Source organism: Macaca thibetana, chromosome 7, assembly GCF_024542745.1.
Source record: "Macaca thibetana thibetana isolate TM-01 chromosome 7, ASM2454274v1, whole genome shotgun sequence".
NCBI classification, from domain to species: Eukaryota; Metazoa; Chordata; class Mammalia; order Primates; family Cercopithecidae; genus Macaca; species Macaca thibetana.
The window spans coordinates 60,477,945-60,496,817 of NC_065584.1; the positions used below are offsets into that span (position 1 = coordinate 60,477,945).

Genomic DNA, 18,873 nt, shown 5'->3' on the forward strand with positions numbered 1-18,873 from the left:
TTTGGTTTGCCAGTATTTTATTTAGGATTTTTGCGTCGATGTTCATCAGGGATATTGGTCTAAATTTCTCTTTTTTTGTTGTGTCTCTGCCAGGCTTTTGTATCAGGATGATGTTGGCCTCGTAAAATGAGTTAGGGAGGATTCCCTCTTTTTCTATTGATTGGAATAGTTTCAGAAGGAATGATACCAGCTCCTCCTTGTACCTCTGGTAGAATTCGGCTATGAATCCGTCTGATCCTGGACTTTTTTTGGTTGGTAGGCTATTAATTATTGCCTCGGTTTCAGAGCCTGTTATTGGTCTCTTCAGGGATTCAACATCTTCTGGGTTTAGTCTTGGGAGTATGTATGTGTCCAGGAATTTATCTGTTTCTTCTAGGTTTTCTAGTTTATTTGCGTAGAAGTGTTTATAGTATTCTCTGATGGCAGTTTGTATTTCTGTGGGGTCGGTGGTGATATCCCCTTTCTCATTTTTTTATTACATCTATTTGAGTCTTTTCTCTTTTCTTCTTTATTAGTCTTGCTAGTGGTCTATCAATTTCGTTGATCTTTTCAAAAAACCAGCTCCTGGATTCATTGATTTTTTGAAGGGTTTTTTTGTGTCTCTATCTCCTTCAGTTCTGCTCTGATCTTAGTTATTTCTTGCCTTCTGCTAGCTTTTGAATGTGTTTGCTCTTCCTTCTCTAGTTCCTTCAATTGTGATGTTAGGGTGTCAATTTTAGATCCTTCCTGCTTTCTCTTGTGGGCATTTAGTACTATAAATTTCCCTCTACACACTGCTTTAAATGTGTCCCAGAGATTCTGGTATGTTGTATCTTTGTTCTCATTGGTTTCAAAGAGCATCTTTATTTCTGCTTTCATTTTGTTATGTACCCAGTAGTCATTCAGGAGCAGGTTGTTCAGTTTCCATGTAGTTGAGTGGTTTTGAGTGAGTTTCTGAATCCTTGGTTCTAGTTTGATTACACTGTGGTCTGAGAGACAGTTTGTTAAAATTTCTGTTCTTTTACATTTGCTGAGGAGTGCTTTACTTCCAACTATGTGGTCAGTTTTGGAATAAATATGATGTGGTGCTGAGAAGTATTCTGTTGATTTGTGGTGGAGAGTTCTGTAGATGTCTATTAGGTCTGCTTGGTGCAGAGCTGAGTTCAATTCCTAGATATCCTTGTTAACTTTCTGTCTCGTTCTGTCTAATTGTTCTGTCTTTCTGTCTCGTTCTGTTAACAGTGGAGTGTTAAAGTCTCTCATTATTATTGTGTGGGAGTCTAAGTCTTTTTGTAAGTCTCTAAGGACTTGCTATATGAATCTGGGTGCTCCTGCATTGGGCACATATATATTTAGGATAGTTAGCTCTTCTTGTTGAATTGATCCCTTTACCATTATGTAATGACCTTCTTTGTCTCTTTTGATCCTTGTTGGTTTAAAGTCTGTTTTATCAGAAAGTAGGATTGCAACCTCTGCCTTTTATTGTTTTCCATTTTCTTAGTAGATCTTCCTCCATCCCTTTATTTTGAGCCTATGTGTGTCTCTGCATATGAGATGGGTCTCCTGACTACAGCACACTAATGGGTTTTGACTCTTTATAAAATTTGCCAGTCTGTGTCTTTTAATTGGAGCATTTAGCCCATTTACATTTACGGTTAATATTTTTATGTGTGAATTTGATCCTGTCATTATTATGTTAGCTGGTTATTTTGCTCATTAGTAGATGCAGTTTCTTCCTAGCATCGATGATCTTTACATTTTGGCATGTTTTTACAGTGGCTGGTACTGGTTGTTCCTTTCCATGTTTAGTGCTTCCTTCAGGAGCTCTTGTAAGGCAGGCCTGGTGTTGACAAAATCTCTCAGCATTTGCTTATCTGTAAAGGATTTTATTTCTCCTTCACTTATGAAACTTACTTTGGCTGGATATGAAATTCTGGGTTGAAAATTCTTTTCTTTAAGAATGTTGAATATTAGCTGCCACTCTCTTCTGGCCTTGTAGAGTTTCTGCCGAGAGATCCACTGTTAGTCTGATGGGCTTCCCTTTGTGGGTAACTCGACGTTTCTCTCTGGCTGACCTTAACATTTTTTCCTTCATTTCAACTTCTTGAATCTGATGATTATGTGTCTTGGAGTTGCTCTTCTCGAGGATTATCTTTGTGGCGTGGTCTGTATTTCCTGACTTTGAATGTTGGCCTGCCTTGCTAGGTTGGGAAGTTCTCCTGGATAATATCCTGCAGAGTGTTTTCCAACTTGGTTCCATTATCCCCATCACTTTCAGGTACACCAATCAGACGTAGATTTTGTCTTTTCACATAGTCCCATATTTCTTGGAGGCTTTGTTCATTTCTTTTTACTCTTTTTTCTCTAAACTTCTCTTCTTGCTTCATTTCATTCATTTGATCTTCAATCACTGATACCCTTTCTTCCAGTTGATCAAATCAGTCACTGAAACTTGTTCATTAATCATGTAGTTCTCATACCATGGTTTTCAACTCCATCAGGTCATTTAAGGATTTCTCTACATTGGTTATTCTAGGTAGCCATTCGTCTAATCTTTTTTCAAGGTTTTTGGCTTCTTTGTGATGAGTTCAAACTTCCTCCTTTAACTCATAGAAAGTTGATCGTCTGAAGCCCTCTTCTCTCAACTTGTCAAAGTCATTCTCCATCCAGCTTTGTTCCATTGCTGGTGAGCAGCTGCGTTCCTTTGGAGGGGGAGAGGCACTCTGATTATTAGAATTTTCAGCTTTTCTGCTCTGTTTTTTCCCCATCTTTGTGGTTTTATCTACCTTTGGTCTTTGGTGATGGTGACGTAGAGATGGGGTTTTGGTGTGGATGTCCTTTCTGTTTGTTAGTTTTCCTTCTAACTGTCAGGACCCTCAGCTGCAGGTCTGTTGGAGTTTGCTGGAGATCCACTCCAGACCCTGTTTGCCTAGGTATCAGCAGCGGAGGCTGCAGAACAGCGAATATTGCTGAACAGCAAATGTTGCTGCCTGATTGTTCCTCTGGAAGCTTCCTCTCGGAGGGTACCTGGCTGTGTGAGGTGTCAGTCTGCTGGGGGGTGCCTCCCAGTTAGGCTACTCGGAGGTCAGGGACCTACTTGAGGAGGCAGTCTGTCCGTTCTCAGATCTCAAACTCCTTGCTGGGAGAACCACTACTCTCTTCAAAGCTTTCAGACAGGGACATTTAAATCTGCAGAGGTTTCTGCAGCCTTTTGTTTAGCTATGCCCTGTCCCCAGAGGCAGAGTCTACAGAGGTAGCCAGGCCTCCTTGAGCTACAGTGGGCTCCACCCAATTCGAGCTTCCTGGCCACTTTGTTTACCTACTCAAGCCTCAATGGCGGGTCTCCCTCCCCCAGCCTCCCTGGCGCCTTGCAGTTTGATCTCAGACTGCTGTGCTGGCAATGAGGGAGGCTCCGTGGGCTTAGGACCCTCTGAGCCAGGCACAGTATATAATCTCTTGGTGTGCTATTTGCTAAGACCCTCGGAAAAGTGCAGTATTAGGGTGAGAGTGACCCGATTTTCCAGGTGCTGTGTGTCATGGTTTCCCTTGGCTAGGAAAGGGAATTCCCTTACCCCTTGCATTTCCTGGGTGAGGCGATGCCTCGCCCTGCTTTGGCTCTTGCTCGGTGGGCTGCACCCACTGTCCTGACCCACTATCTGACACGCCCCACTGAGATGAACTCGGTACCTCAATTGGAAATGCAGAAATCACCCATCTTCTATGTCGCTCACCCTGGGAGCTGTAGCCTGGAGCTGTTCCTATTCGGCCATCTTAAGAAGATAATTCTTACAGGTATACAGAGAAAAACTGTGGAAATGTTCAGATTGTCTTGGAACATTTCTCTTACCATTACATCAAAACCTTTGTCAAATTTTTTCATACCACAAATTCTTTTGGGAGACAATTGGGAGATAGTTATTTCTAGAGTTAAGGAAAACAGCATACATTACATTAATTTTCTTAAACTGACTTTAATCTACTAGTGTTTGGCACATTTAATCAGCCAAAAAAAGTTTCAAGAAAATTAGTTTAGTTATAAAGGGGTAGCTACTGCATTTAAATGAAAAAACAAATTTTTCTTAGATTATCATTATGATATATATCAGTTTCCTTGCTGAAAACTGACATTGACTATATTCATGACAGATTAATCTTCCTTTATATTAATTTATTAGATTATTATTGAGTATTTATGCCCATTATATTGGTTTTTAAGAATACAAATATAACTATGGTATGAGTCCTATACACATAGAAATATATTTTATAGGAAACCATATTATGTTATCAAAATATATTTAAAATAAATATTCGTATATCAAATAAGATACTCAATTATGTACATTACTATATACATGTGAAGAATTTTGGCCCCAGTTTAATAATAAAAATCATATGCTCTTAAAATTACATTATTTAATATTTATATATTTGAATTTAACACATTTAGCCTATAAAATTAAATTTATTTTAAAGAGAATAGATAAATACAAATAAAATAACAATAACAGAAAATAGTTCAGTGTGGTTATGTAATGTTGTCAGGGTCATAGAGTATGAAAATTGACTGTTGAATAAATATGGAGACATTTTATGCTCTCTGAACTACATTCAAAAGCTAGAGAAAATTATGAATAGTAACTTCAAGTTCTTATGATAAAAGTGTGTAGCAGGTGCTTTTTCTTCCTGGAAGCATTGGAAGATGTTGGCTCTGAAGTCAGTCCTTCTAATGGAATTGTCCTCAGCTGGCAAAAGCCACCTCACTATGGGAAGTGCTAATGCAGTGAAGCATCAATATCCTTTGTAGGAAAACTCTGCAGGGTGACTCTGAAAGGCCTTCTCAACTCAACAGCTCCATCTGACCTATTTGGAAGTAATACATCACAGTTGAACTCATTCCACTGCCTAATCCTTCTTTTTTTAAAACACTACCACATGAGTTGATTCTGAGGGCACTCTCCAACATCTTCCAAAATGCATGTCTTCATCAAAGAATAAGATTTCCAAAGAACCCATTCTAGGTGATCTGAGGAAGATAACTTTAAAATGGAACTTTAGAGATGGATCACTCACCAGCCAACTAGCTGGCTGTAATGAGGGCCCCATTGCTGTTGGAGGGTAGCCACTGATAGCTCTTTTTTTTTTTTTTTTTTTTTTTTTTTGAGACAGAATCTTGCTCTGTCACCCAGGCTGGAGTAAAGTGGCATGATCTCGGCTCACTACAACCTCTACCTCCCGGGTTCAAGCGATTCTTGTGCCTCAGCCTTCTGAATAGCTGGGATTACAGGCGTGTGCCACCATGTCCAGCTAATTTTTATATTTTTAGAAGAGACTAATTCACCATGTAGCCCAGGCTGGTCTTTTAATTCCCTATCTCATATGATCTGCCTGCCTTGGCCTTCCAAAGTGCTGGAATTACAGGCATGAGCCACCACGCCTGGCCAACCACTCTTGATTGCTATAGTGGGAAGTTTTTAAAATCTTCACCTGTGATAAGGATAGGTACTGATGAAAGGTAATGCCTTGTGAATTCAATATTTCAGGCTTCTGAGGAATTCAGAGGAAAGTAATAATTATAAGGACAATGGAATCAATTAGGTTCTGCTGGGTTCCTGTTATGCAGTGGAGGAAAAAAAATGAAAGGCTAAGTGTAATTAATCATCACTTGACCATGGTATGTGAGCATAAGACCTCTTTGGAAAAATACAAAGAGATTCTTATCTTCTGCAGTCAAAGGTCATACCAGCAGATAATAAGGCTTAGGGCTTATTTAAAAGTATAACAGAATTTCAAGAGGCCTGCATCCTCAGCTATGCCAGAGTCTGAACCTTGGTTGGGAACAAGGGGAGTCTTACAGGGGGTGGTTACAACTGGGTTTATGGACTCCATAACCTTGAAGTCTCAAATTTTCCTAAACCATCTGGACCTACAGAACTTGCCTATTCCTTCCAATTAGAGGCAGTCATTTCCATCTTGCTTGAAGATGACACAGAAACTTCTTCCCTTGGAGGTAACTCACACCCTTCTTAGGAAATAACCCCACCTCCATTCTGGCCACCAGATCCATATAGGGCCATTAGATAACATTACTTGGCTCTGGAATTGTTGGGCTTCTAAGAGAGGAAAAATATTATGCTTTAAATTAGCTGTAGACCCCAGCCGGGAGTTAGGGAAGTATGTATGGAGCTAGATCCTGAGGCTGCTGGATGAGATGGGATGGAGAATAAGAGACTGAATAACAATGAGGGTGGAAAATAGGATCAAGTGAGGATAGTGACATAGATTCTTGATATGGGAACATTCTACCATGATACAAGATTTAACACTTAGACAAAGACAGCAGGAAATAGTGTCATACACTGCTAGGATGGCTCTTGGAAACTTGGGGAAAGCAATGGTCTCCACTAAATAAAGTATAAATGCCCAAACAGCTGTGCAGACAGTGAAAAAAGGACCAAATGACTCAGAGAAGTGCGAATGCTAAAGTGAATATGTCATATAAGTTCCAGAAATATCATCAGCTCACTTTTTCTTTGTAAAGGCTTGGACAACACCTCATTGACTAAAGCAGTAAGAATATGCTGATGACTGAGACACAAGCATCATTAAGAAGCTCAGTGGTGACTGGACTGTTCTCTATAGGCAAATGTTGATAGCAGTAGATGCTATTATAGAATTGGCCTCTCTCATAACAGTGGGGATGACAGATTTTCAAAATAATAGAGGCTAGGAGGTAGTTCTCAGTTGTCACAAGAAAAGTAAGCACACTTATTTTTTGTTTTTTGTTTTTGTTTTTGAGACAGAGTCTCACTCTGGTTGGAATGCAGTGGTGCGATCTTGACCCATTGCAACCTCCACCTCCCGGGTTCAAGTAGTTCTCCACTCAACCTCCCGACTAGCTGGTACTACAAGTGCCTGCCACCATGCCTGGCTAATTTTTGTATATTTGGTAGATATGGGTTTCACCATGTTGGCCAGGCTTGTCTCAAACCCCTGACCTCAAATGATCCACCCAACCTGGGCCTCCCAAAGCACTGAGATTATAGGCATGATCCACTGTGCCCAGCCAGGCGCACTTATCTTAATGAATGGCTTGTTCAAATATATCTAAGACTCCAGAATCACAGAGAGCTATGGAGATGGTTAACAGAACACAGCATCTCTAGGGGAAAATAAGTGGACAGCCAACAAACTATTGCACAATCTACACAATTTAAATAAATTAAAAATCGGTGAATAAGAGTCTGCATATGGCTGCCTAATAAAAAGCCACCATCCTTGTCCAATTACTGTACCTGAGGCAGTTTTCAGACTTTGAGCTTGTTAACTGAAGACTTCAACTGAATCACCAGAAAGAACCCTGAAACACCATAGCTAATGTATATGGTAATTATTCTCTCAGTTCTTTCTACAGAAAACCTACATCGATTTACTTGAATAATCATACACTAGGGAAAATGGACTCCTGAGATACTTTGAGAGATGTCATACACAGGATCCAAATTGACTTGGATATCAGGATTCCGGAGTGGGCACATTGCCATGGATTATCTGGTCATATCACGTACTACGTCAACTAAAATTGCCAACTTAATAGAGAGATGGAATGGCCTTTTAGAGAGGGCAATTGAGTTTTACAGAGAAAATATCCAGTAAGGGGTGGGTTCTACCCTCCAGGATGCAGTTAAATTCTAAATCAATGACCATTATTATATGCTGCTTTTTCTCCTTATAGAATACACAGGTCCAAGAACCAAGAAGTGACCTCACTATCATCACATCCAATGACCCACTGGGGGAATGCTTTCCTTCCTGCAACTCTGGGCTCTGCCAGTTTAGAGGTCCCAGTTCCCAGAAAGGGAAAAACCTTCTATTAAGTGACATAGCAAGATTCCCATTAATCTTTAAGCCATGGCATCAGCTCAGCTACTTTAGGCTTCTGTGTCAGGAAGCAGCAGATAAGAGGAATCACTATCCTAGTGGGAGTGACCAGCCTATATGAGGCTGTGTTGGTAGGACTGTTGTTACATAGTGAGGCAGGGAGCAATATGTTTGATAACCAGTTAATGCAATGAGTCATTTCTTGGTATTCTCTTGTTCAATTTTGGTCATAAACAGACAAGTACATTAACCTTGGTTTGAGAAGGATATGATGATCAAGGGCTCAAATTTGACAAAATTCTAGTAATGCAACAAGGTAAGCTACCTACACCAAAAAATGTACTAGCTCAGGGTGAGAGGAATCTGGAATGGCAATAGTAGAAGGAGATGATGGATATAGTCCTACTATAGTTCCTTTTGAAAGTTTTCCCAGGAAGAGACTAACCAGAGTCTTGGAGTAGCTTTTCCCAGATAGATTTATCACACCTAGCAAGTAGATCTGCCTGGATACTGCAGTGCAGCAGTCACATCCCTTCCTCGGGACTGAAGCACTCATTCCTCCCACTGCTGAGAGTATTAGCAGATGATTGCTGTCAGCTAGAACTGCCCTCTCTAGAAATAAGCCGAACAGAGCAGGCCCTCCTAAGGTTATGTCTCCTAGTGAGGGGTAGCATAAATTGAATGACCTGTTGATAGGGGAGGGGGTGGGTGTATAAAGGCTTAGCACCTTTGCCTCAGGGCAGGGCAGCTTTGAGGGGCTATCACAGCTCAGAAAGTTCTGCAAGGCTACTGAGACCTTTTGTAGTTCAACCCTCCCCTTGATCAATCCTACTTCTTTCACTCTCTCACATGTGTTGATCTATAAGGTACTTACCAGAACCATTTCTGCACACACATCTCTTCATCTGTTTTCTCAGAAACCTGTCCTAACTCAAATACAAATATTCGATATATATTTAGTAATCTAAAGAATATATATTAAAATAGATTTAAGTGATATGTGTGTATAAATTACTTACATTATATATTATTATATATAATTATGTGTATCTACACATGTGCATAGATGTAGGCACACACAAACATACATATATAATCTCCCTTAAAATTATATATTTTTAGCTGTGCTCCCATTTCACTTGTCTTACACAAATCTTGTTCTGGCATGTTGTTTTTAAATCTGAAATGTAAAAAACACTTAGAAATTTCTAAGCATGAGTGAATTCAACAGATAACCTAGCCAGTACAATAAGCCATTGTCACAAAATTAGAATCTTGAAGACCAATGACCCACAAGTCATCCAGACCAGGGAAGAACAGGTTTGGTCTATTCCTGACTGAGTCTGTTGACACTACCACCTAACAAGAAAACAGCTGGGGATACATCAATAAATGGGTGTTGGAAAGTACAACCCTATTAACTGTTCGGAAGTCATCATTGTTACACTGTTTACCATCCAATTCTGTTTTATTCCTGAGCTTTCTGAATTCAGAATTTAATCTTTACAAAATATACAGCTCATAACTTCTAAAAATGAGCCTGTGACTAAAGAAATTATGTTTTGAACAAGAAAAATAAATAAATTTTTTACAATTGAATCAGAGTATCTTTTTTCAAGTAACTAAGGCTAAATTCAGTTAATCAATATATATGATATATATGAAAGGCTAACCACCTAATTAATAAATATTTGATAGATTTTTAAAATCTCAAAACATTTTATGATAATGATGCTGGTATCCCTAAATATCCCAACTTAATAAAACCTGACAGCATATATCACTGCACAGCTAATAGAGTGAATTTAAATGGAAAGTTCCTTTAAGCTTTACCAAAAAGCAGCAGTTGTTCTGTAAATTTACACTACTAAAATTAGAGGCCTTTGAGGTAGCTGTGAAAATATTCTGATGTTGGAAGAAAAAAAAAAAACCCTCAGAATGTTGCAAAACTAGAAATCAAAGTAGGACTGTCAAGCAAATCACATTTGAAAAAAAATTAAAAACTTTTTAAAGAATGGGGAAATTTTGGATTCTGTTCTTTACTTTGATTCTCTAGGGTAGCTATTACTTCACTACTTTGGTTGGCTTTTTATTATGTTAACACATCAGACAGAATCTTTTCTAAGGACCAATGTCTTTTAAATATTCAGGGTAGCATATGCTCACACACTTCACTATTCTTATGTCCACATAAATACTGTAGGTTATTTCCAGGCCTTTGTAAAAGTTTTTGTCATGTAGAAGCGTTTGATAGTCTGGACAATGGACAAGTGGCATTTTACTTATTTATAATAAGAGTTGAATGTATTATGAATTGGTGAAATAAAAAGAAGAAAACAGCATAGAATCAATAGGAGTTTAAATGAGACTCCAATAATGATAGTAATAATATTAATAATAGTAATAGCTAACTTTTATTAAGCATTCATTAAAAGTAATGACAAAAACTGAAATTACTTTTGCACCAACTTAAAACTCTGTGTCCAGGGCTTTGTGGACTATCTAATTCAATCCTTCAACAGCCTAAATAATATGGTATCATTATTATTCTGATTTGCTGACAAGGAAATTGAAGACTCCAAAGTTAAGTAACCTTTCTTGGTTATAATTCAAAGGGGTAAAGCTGGGTGAAGGTGGTAATGAACACAGCAGGTTTTGTATCATACTTAAAGTATATACTAAGTTTATACTAGCACATGGAACTAAGAACTTGCTGCTTTAATGCAAGTACACTTTTAAAATTTATTTTACTCTTAAGAAAAGAACCTGGAATATGCCATGTCAGGGTTGGCAAATTATGGCCCAGTAGTCAAAGCTGGTTGAGGAGTGTCTGTATTTATAAATAAAGCTTCATTGGAACTCAGCAACATTCATTATTAATTTACCTATTGTGTTAGGCTGCTTTCACACTGCAATGGTAGAGATAAGTAGCTGAAACAATCATTTGACCTCCAAAGCCCAAGCTATTTATGAATCAACCTTTTCCAGAAAATGCTGAGCCTCTGCTGTACAGTCTTTCTTTACGATGCATGCAAAATGACACATAATTGGTTCCAATATCCAGTAATAGAAATAGGAGTGCCTTTTAATAATACCTTTTAGCACCCTTCAAATTAACAAATATAATCTGGAATATAAAATTTGAGATAACATTTAGTCCTGTGCAAGATCATATTTTGGTACAAAACATAGACTAATAATTTATAAAGTTTTTTTATTATTTTTAATATATCAGTTATAAATAATTGGAAAAAGAAGTATATTAAGACAAAGAGGTCTAGTATAGTAGTTCACGCCTGTAATCTAGCACTTTGGGAAACCGAGGTGGTAGGATCACTTGAAGCTAGGAGTTTAAGAACAACCAGTCTCTGTCTGTACCAAAAACATAGCCAGTCCCTGTATGTACAAAAAAAAAAAAAAAAAATTAGCCGGGCATGGTGGTACATGCCTGTAGTCTCAGCTACTCAGGAGACTGAAGCAGGGGGATTGCTTGGGTTCAGGAGGTTGAGGCTGCAGTAAGCTCTGAGTTGTGCCACAGGACTTCAGCCTGGTTGACAGAGCAAGACCCTGTTTTAAAAAAAGAAAAAAGAGAAAGAGTAAGTCAGGCAGCTTGATATTAAATTTTTTGGTCACTGAGGTTCATTGTTTTGGCTAAGCTCTTGAATTTGAGTGTTTTAATTTTTTATCTCTCTCATGGAACCCTGTTTTACGTGGCTATGGACAAAAAGTTAGAAATATACAAGATTATTTGTACTATATCAACAAATAGAGATACTAATATGCTTTACTTCTTATCATTGGAAATGTCTTTGCAAATGAATTCAATAAGCTGAGTGAAAAAAAAGTACCTAGTGATAAGTAATACAGTCAGTGAGGAATGTGCATTTTTGGTTGGGTCGTATATGCACAATTCTTTAAAAGTCATCTATCTCATAACATTGCCATTTGGTTGTTTTTATTTCTTCTAGATTTGGATGATCCAGTAGTAACTGTTCATCAAAGTATAGGTGAAGCTAAAGAACAATTTTACTATGAGAGAACAGTGTTCCTCCGGTGTGTTGCCAATTCCAATCCTCCTGTTCGGTATAGCTGGAGACGTGGCCAGGAGGTCTTGCTGCAAGGATCTGATAAAGGAGTTGAGATTTATGAACCATTCTTTACCCAGGTATGAATTAAGGTACAGTATTTCCACCCTACTCTGCTAGGATACTTTCCTAATTCAGGCAGCATGAATTCATAGCTATTTGAAAACATAGTTTCTCTATTCTGGCCTTTCAAAAACCAATATGTGCTTGCCTTAAAGATTAGAGAACTTAAATATAAAGGACAACTTATTTTTATGTGGTTAAATTTAAAATGTTAACTCTTGAAAACATTTCTTAACTTAATATGTCCTAACATATTTTTTTAATATGTAAGTTTTCCTATGTTTCACTATAACATACATAGTTATACATTTTGCTGGCTGATTTGGGTTTTGTGGAAAGTATTTCTCAAAAGGAGAGATTTTGATTTCCCCATTTGCAAATGGTGAATAGCTATTAAACACATGAAGAAACCTGTTTGAAATTTATTTGGCTTTGGTTTTAGGAGAGATATATCTTTAATTTCCTTTAGTCATGTTCGCTTTTGACTTGGTTTAGAAATAGAGCTTTAATTGTGCTAAAAATGAAAATATTTAAGGAGTCATTACAAATGTATTTAATAAAAGTTGAATTAATTTTACATAGAATGAATGTAATATGAAATATTATTGTGTAATACACGAAGAGTAAGGAATTAATAAGTCTTCAGGAAGCTACTGAAATTTGTGGGAATATTTGCGTGCTGTTATTATAAAGGTTTTTTGATGACTAGAAAGAAGCACAAACCTAAATTAACAAGGAAAAAGTTTTAAATAAAAAAAATGTGGACGAATGTTCAAAAGTATTGTGACAATGAAAAATAATTTTTAAAATTATATAAATTGGCTGGGTGTGGTGGCTCATGCCTGTAATCTCAGCGCTTTGGGAGGCTGAGGCTGAGACGAGGTCAAGAGATAGAGATAATCCTGGACAACATGGTGAAACCCCATCTCTACTAAAAATACAAAAATTAGCTGGGCATGGTGGCATATGCCTGTAGTCCCAGCTACTCAGGAGGCTGAGGCAGGAAAATCGCCTGAACCCGGGAGGCAGAGGTTGCAGTGAGCCGAGATCTCGCACCACTGTGCTCCAGCCTGGCAACAGAGTGAGAGTCTGTCAAAAAAAAAAAAAAAAAAAAAAAAAAGGATATTATATAGATCACAAGATAGGCAGGAATTTGACACATTGTACATACATTTGAGATATCTATATATCCCTAACTAGGAAAATGTATAATTAATCTTTAATTATTATAAATATTTTACTCCACAGTTTTAAAGATTAATACAGCTTTCATATCTAAACTCTAATAACATAAGGTTACTTTGACTTTGTAAATATCCCAGCATCCCATTTTTCACCATTGAATAAATTTCCTTATATGGTAAACTAAGGCCTGACCTCTTTCAGATTAATATAATTGCCAATATTTAGACATTAACTGTGGAATAATGCAGTGATTATATAACATCTGCACATGTCATATATATTCCTGTTTTGCAAATAGATTGTAAATAAAAATATGTATTCTTTATTTTTTAAAAGGCATAGAACAGTTTTAACTTGCCAAAATATAAATCTCTGAAAATCAGCATCACACATGGCATTGCTAGTCAGTTCACCATAACATAGTACTGAGGCCTGTCCTAATCTGATTGTCTCTTGCTTTAGGCCACTGTGACACTAAGTGTTCTCTGCCAACGGGTAGGACTGAATTTTCCCCCATACTTTCTGTAATGCTTTAATTCATTCTTCAATTGTTACTAAAATGATTTTTTGGTTTAAAATATTATCCAGATAAATGATCATCTATTACGTATTTTATTTTTCTATTGTCAATTTATTTTTAAAATATGCACATTATTAAGATTTAGAAAACATCTTTTCCTCTAGAATCTTTTCAAACATGGTAACATTTATAGAAAATAAGGTAATTCTAAACATCTTTTCACTATATGGTTATTTCTTTTTGTTTGCTTGTTTTTGAGATGGAGCCTCGCTCTGTCACCTGGGCTGGAGTGCAGTGACATGATCTCTGCTTACTGCAATCTCTGCCTCCGGGTTTAAGCGTTTCTCATGCCTCAGCCTCCTGAGTAGCTGGGATTAAAGGTGTCCACCACCACACTAGGCTAATGTTTGTAAATTTAGTAGAAATGGGATTTACCATGTTGGCTAGGCTGATCTCAAACTCCTGACCTCAAGCAATCCACCCGCCTTGGCCTTGCAATGTGCCGGGATTACAGGTGTGAGCCACCGTGCCTAGCTATATGGCTATTTCTAACCTGCAAATGGGTCCAATCACTTGGAATTGAACACATGGGTCTTGTCCAGATTTTGGAAAATCTTTCATACTATCAAAATATTTAAGGATTTATTTTAAATTTACTAAACAAGCACGGTCAAACTTTTAAAAAATTGATACATTATAACTGTCCATATGTATCTGGTATGGTGTGATGTTTTGATACATGTCTGCACATTGTATCATAATCAAATCAGGGTATTTAGCATATCCATTACCTGATACATTTATCATTTCTTCATGATGATAATGATCAAAATATTCTCTTCTAGCTGTATTGAAATATACAATACAATATTGTTAAATGGTCAACTTATTCTGCAATGGAACACTAGAATCTGTTTCTCCAAAGTGTAACTTTGCACCTATTGACCGATCTCTTTCTATTCTCCCTTCTACCTCCCTTTCTCTAGCCACTGCTAACGATTATTGTGCTCTCTAATTCTAGGAGGTCAACTTCTTTAGATTCCACACATGAGTAAATAATATAGTATTTGTCTTTCTGTACCTTGATTATTTTACTTAACATAATGTCCTTCAGATCCATCCATGTTGCTGGCTCTGGGACAGACCCATCATTTGCAGCAATGTGGACGGATCTGGAGGACATTATATTAGGTAAAATAAACATTCATTATTTTATAGCTGCATTCGTTATTTCATAGCTGAATAGTATTCCATTATGTACATATTCCACATTTTCTTTATCCATTCATCTGTTGATGAACACTTAGGTTTATTACCTATTTTGTCTATTGTGAATGGTCCTGTAATAAATATGGAAGTGCAAGTATCTCCTCAACATACTGTTTTAATTTCTTTTGGATTTATCCAACAGTAGGATTGCTGGATCATATTATAGCTCTATTTTTAATTTTTTGAGGAACCCCTATACTGTTTTCCATAATGGCTGTACTAATTTGCATTCCCGCCAACAGTGTATAAGTGTTCCTCTTACTCTGCATCCACACCAGAATTTGTTATTTTTTGTCTTTTTGATAATAGCCATTCGAATGGGAGGGGGGTGATAGCTCACTGTGGTTTTGTTTTGCATGTCCTTAGTAATTAGTGATTTTGAGCATTTTTTCACATAACTGTTGGTCATTTGTATATATTCTTTTGAGTAATGTCTATTTACATCTTTTGCCCATTTTAAAATAAGATTTTTTTTTTTTGCTATTAAGTTCTGTGTATTTTCTAGATATTAACCTCTTATCACTTTGAATGCATAGTCTGCAAATATTTTCTTCCATTCTGTAGGTTGTTTCTTCACTGTGTTGATTGTTTCCATTCATATGCCCAAGCTTTTTAGTTCAATATAATTCTATTTTTCTATTTCTGTTTCAGTTGCCTGTCCCTAGACCAATGTCATGAAGCATTTCCCCTATGTTTTCTTCTAGTAGTTGTGTTATCTCAGGTCTTACATTTAAGGGTTGAATTCATTTTGAGTTGTTGTTTGTATATGAGGAGAAATAGAAGTGTAGCTTTACCTTTCTGCATGTGAATATTCAAGCTTCCCAGCACTATCTACTGAAGACACATTTTCCTTTCCCTAATGTGAGATTTTGGCACTTTTGTTGAAAATTCATTGGCTGTAAGTGTGTTGATTTGGTTATGTGCTGTCTATTCCATTCCATTGGCCTATATGTCTATTTTTATGTCAGTACTATGCTGTTTTGGATACTATAGTATTGTAGAATATTTTGAAGTCAGATAGTATGATGCCAACTTTGTTGTTTTTGCTCAAAATTGCTTTGGCTGTTTGGGATTTTTTATGGTTTCATACACATTTTGGATTGTGTTTTCTTATATCTGTGAAGAATTTCATTGGTATTTTAACAGGATTGGATTGAATCTGTGGATCACTTTGGATAGTACAGACATTTTAACAATGTTAATTCTTCCAATCTGTTAACCTGTGATATCTTCCAATTTAATTGTATCCTCTTCAATTTTTCTCATCAATGTTTGATGGTTTGCATTGTATCAATCTTTCCCCTCCTTGGTTAAATTTATTTCTAGGTATTCTTTAGTTAGATAATATGGCAGAGGCCTTCTTAACACTGAAGACTCATCATCTCAGGGAAGCTGTCTCTGAAAAGCTGATACAACGTCTCATTCCTTCCTTCTTTATACCTCCATATTGGGTTACTCTTTCTCTGTTTACTTTATCTTTTGCTTATTGTGCTAATGTTTTTATGTCTCTCTCTCTCTATATATATGTATATATATGTATACATATATATATGTAGGGAAGGACAAAACATACGTGTGTGTATATATATGTATATATAACTTTACACAAACATATACATATATACTTCTTAGATGTTATTGATTTCTTGAACTACTGTTTCCCATACTGCCATGTGTACTTTATAATGAAAAAAACTTTTATGTTAGCATTGTTCATATTGGGGCACTTCAATAATATTTTAATTTTTAAATTTATCTCCTTAGGTTGATAGCCATTGGCCTTTGTGGCTTCATGACGTAAATAAGATTCAGTTAAAATAACTAAGATCTACTATATTCAAGATATGGGCATACCTTTGCCAGAAATACAGAGGTACTAGGCAAGGCTCCTCCTCTGATGTTTGTTGATATATAAAGGAAAACTTAAGATGATCAATAATTATGATATAAAATAAAAATCATTGTCAAAATAGAGATACACAACACTGCTATGGAGGGAGCATTCAAGGTGGAGACATTAGCACCTGCAAGAAATGCAGAAGAAAGACAATGTCTCCAAAGAGTATCCATGTCTCTCGTTAGTTAGAACAATACTTAGTATGTGTGGATGACAGGGAACTGTGAAGCTGGGGAGGCATATTGGGAATATATGGTGGAAGGGTTCAGATGTCTGCTGAAGTTTTAATGTTAGAAAATGAAACTTCTTTTCAAGATATGTTTTCAATAATAATGTTATTTACTAACGTCTTGTTTTTAATAAATAGAATTTCTAAGATAATGAGATATATCTATTTTGTATGCTGATTAATAATATGCTAATAACTATAGTAATTTGAATTGAATATTTATTCCTAAATTCTGTTGAGTGACAAAAATCTTGTTTATACCTTTTTATAGACAATGTTTCCAGAAAAAAATTGGTCTGTGTTCCTAAAGCTGGTATGAATTCATAAGTACATAATGCAATATTTCTAGGAGGAATAAGTATATTTTTTGTACTTCCACTCACTTACTACTAAAAGACATAGGCTAGCATATATAATTTTCTATTTATAAGTTTGTAATAAATTAGTCATTAGAGCTTCATAAAATGAATCTAACTTGACAGGCTTTAGTTTTTACTGATATCTAAGTATCAAAATGAATGAATATAATTTTTTTAAAGTTCTGCTTTATTTTATAAGTAATATGGAAATACCGCTTGAGGCTGTGTGTATTCCTTCACTAGAGCAATGTCAGCATTGGTAAGGGCCACTAACTAATATACATTGTATGTCTTCCTTTTATTTCTTTTGTTAAAAAGTAATGTCAAAAGTTAAATATATATATTGCAGATAATTTTGTAATTGTTTAAGAAATGTTAAACAATTACTTAAATCTTACAAATTGAAAATTCACTTTCCATTTGTCTAGAACTTTTGTAAAGATGTTCATGACATCATCTTGTGTATTGTAATTACACCATCTAATTACAAGACTGAACATGTTTACATCAATTACATAATTAGTTGTAATTAGTCTAATTAGACTAATTATACAATTAGACAATAATCAACTCAAAATTCCTTTTTACAAATCATGAAAATTCACATACAAAAAGCCTCGCAACACCCAAAATATCAAACTCAAATGATCAACAAAATGCAATTAATGTTATGTGATAAAGTAGTTATAAATAGTAAAGTCTAAATGATACTCATTACCACATGTACACATATATGCCATTTGATAACATTAATCTGTGTGTGCATATATTCTCTGCTTTCTTATACATTCTGCCGTGTTGTTTTAAAATATTTTTATTATATCCTGACTGGCAGAGTTGTTTAATGAGGAAGAATGAAGATGTCTAATTTGTATAGATAGATTTTATGTTTTCTATCTTTTATTATTATAAAATCATTGTGGGCCGGATACAGAGGCTCATGCCTGTAATCCCAGCACTTTGGGAGGCCGAGGCAGACGGGTCACTTGAGGTCAGGAGTTCAAGACCAGCCTGGCCAACATGGTGAAACCCCGTCTCTACTAAAAATACAAAAATTAGCCGGGCATGATGGCGCACGCCTGTAATCCCAGCTACTTGGGAGGTAAACGTGTTCATAGGGGTTTGTTGTACAGGTTATTTCATCACCCAGGTATTAAGCCTAGTATCTATTAGTTATTTTTCCTGATCCTCTCCCTGCTTCTAGCATCTACCCTCCAATAGGCCCCAGTGTGTATGATTTCCCCCTTATGTGTCTGTGTGTTCTCATCATTTAGCTCCCACTTATAAGTGAGAACATGTGGTATTTGGTTTTCTTTAACTGCATTAGTTTGCTAAGGATAATGTTCTCCAGCTCCGTCCATGTTCCTGCAAAGGACATGATTTCATTTTTGTGTGTTTGTGGCTGC

At 36.4% G+C, this 18,873-nt stretch overlaps 1 protein-coding gene across 2 annotated transcripts in view; it reads left to right on the plus strand.

Moving 5' to 3' along the window:
* Window positions 1–18,873, plus strand: part of MDGA2 (MAM domain containing glycosylphosphatidylinositol anchor 2) — an 830,171-nt gene that overhangs the window by 520,370 nt on the left and 290,928 nt on the right. For both annotated transcript variants that reach the window (XR_007727541.1, XM_050798601.1), the window contains exon 4: window positions 11,829–12,025. Coding sequence is in view for 1 of the 2 variants with exons in the window: in XM_050798601.1 (XP_050654558.1) it covers window positions 11,829–12,025 (197 nt within the window). In the remaining variant the exon portion in view is untranslated. The remainder of the gene's footprint in view (window positions 1–11,828; window positions 12,026–18,873) is intronic.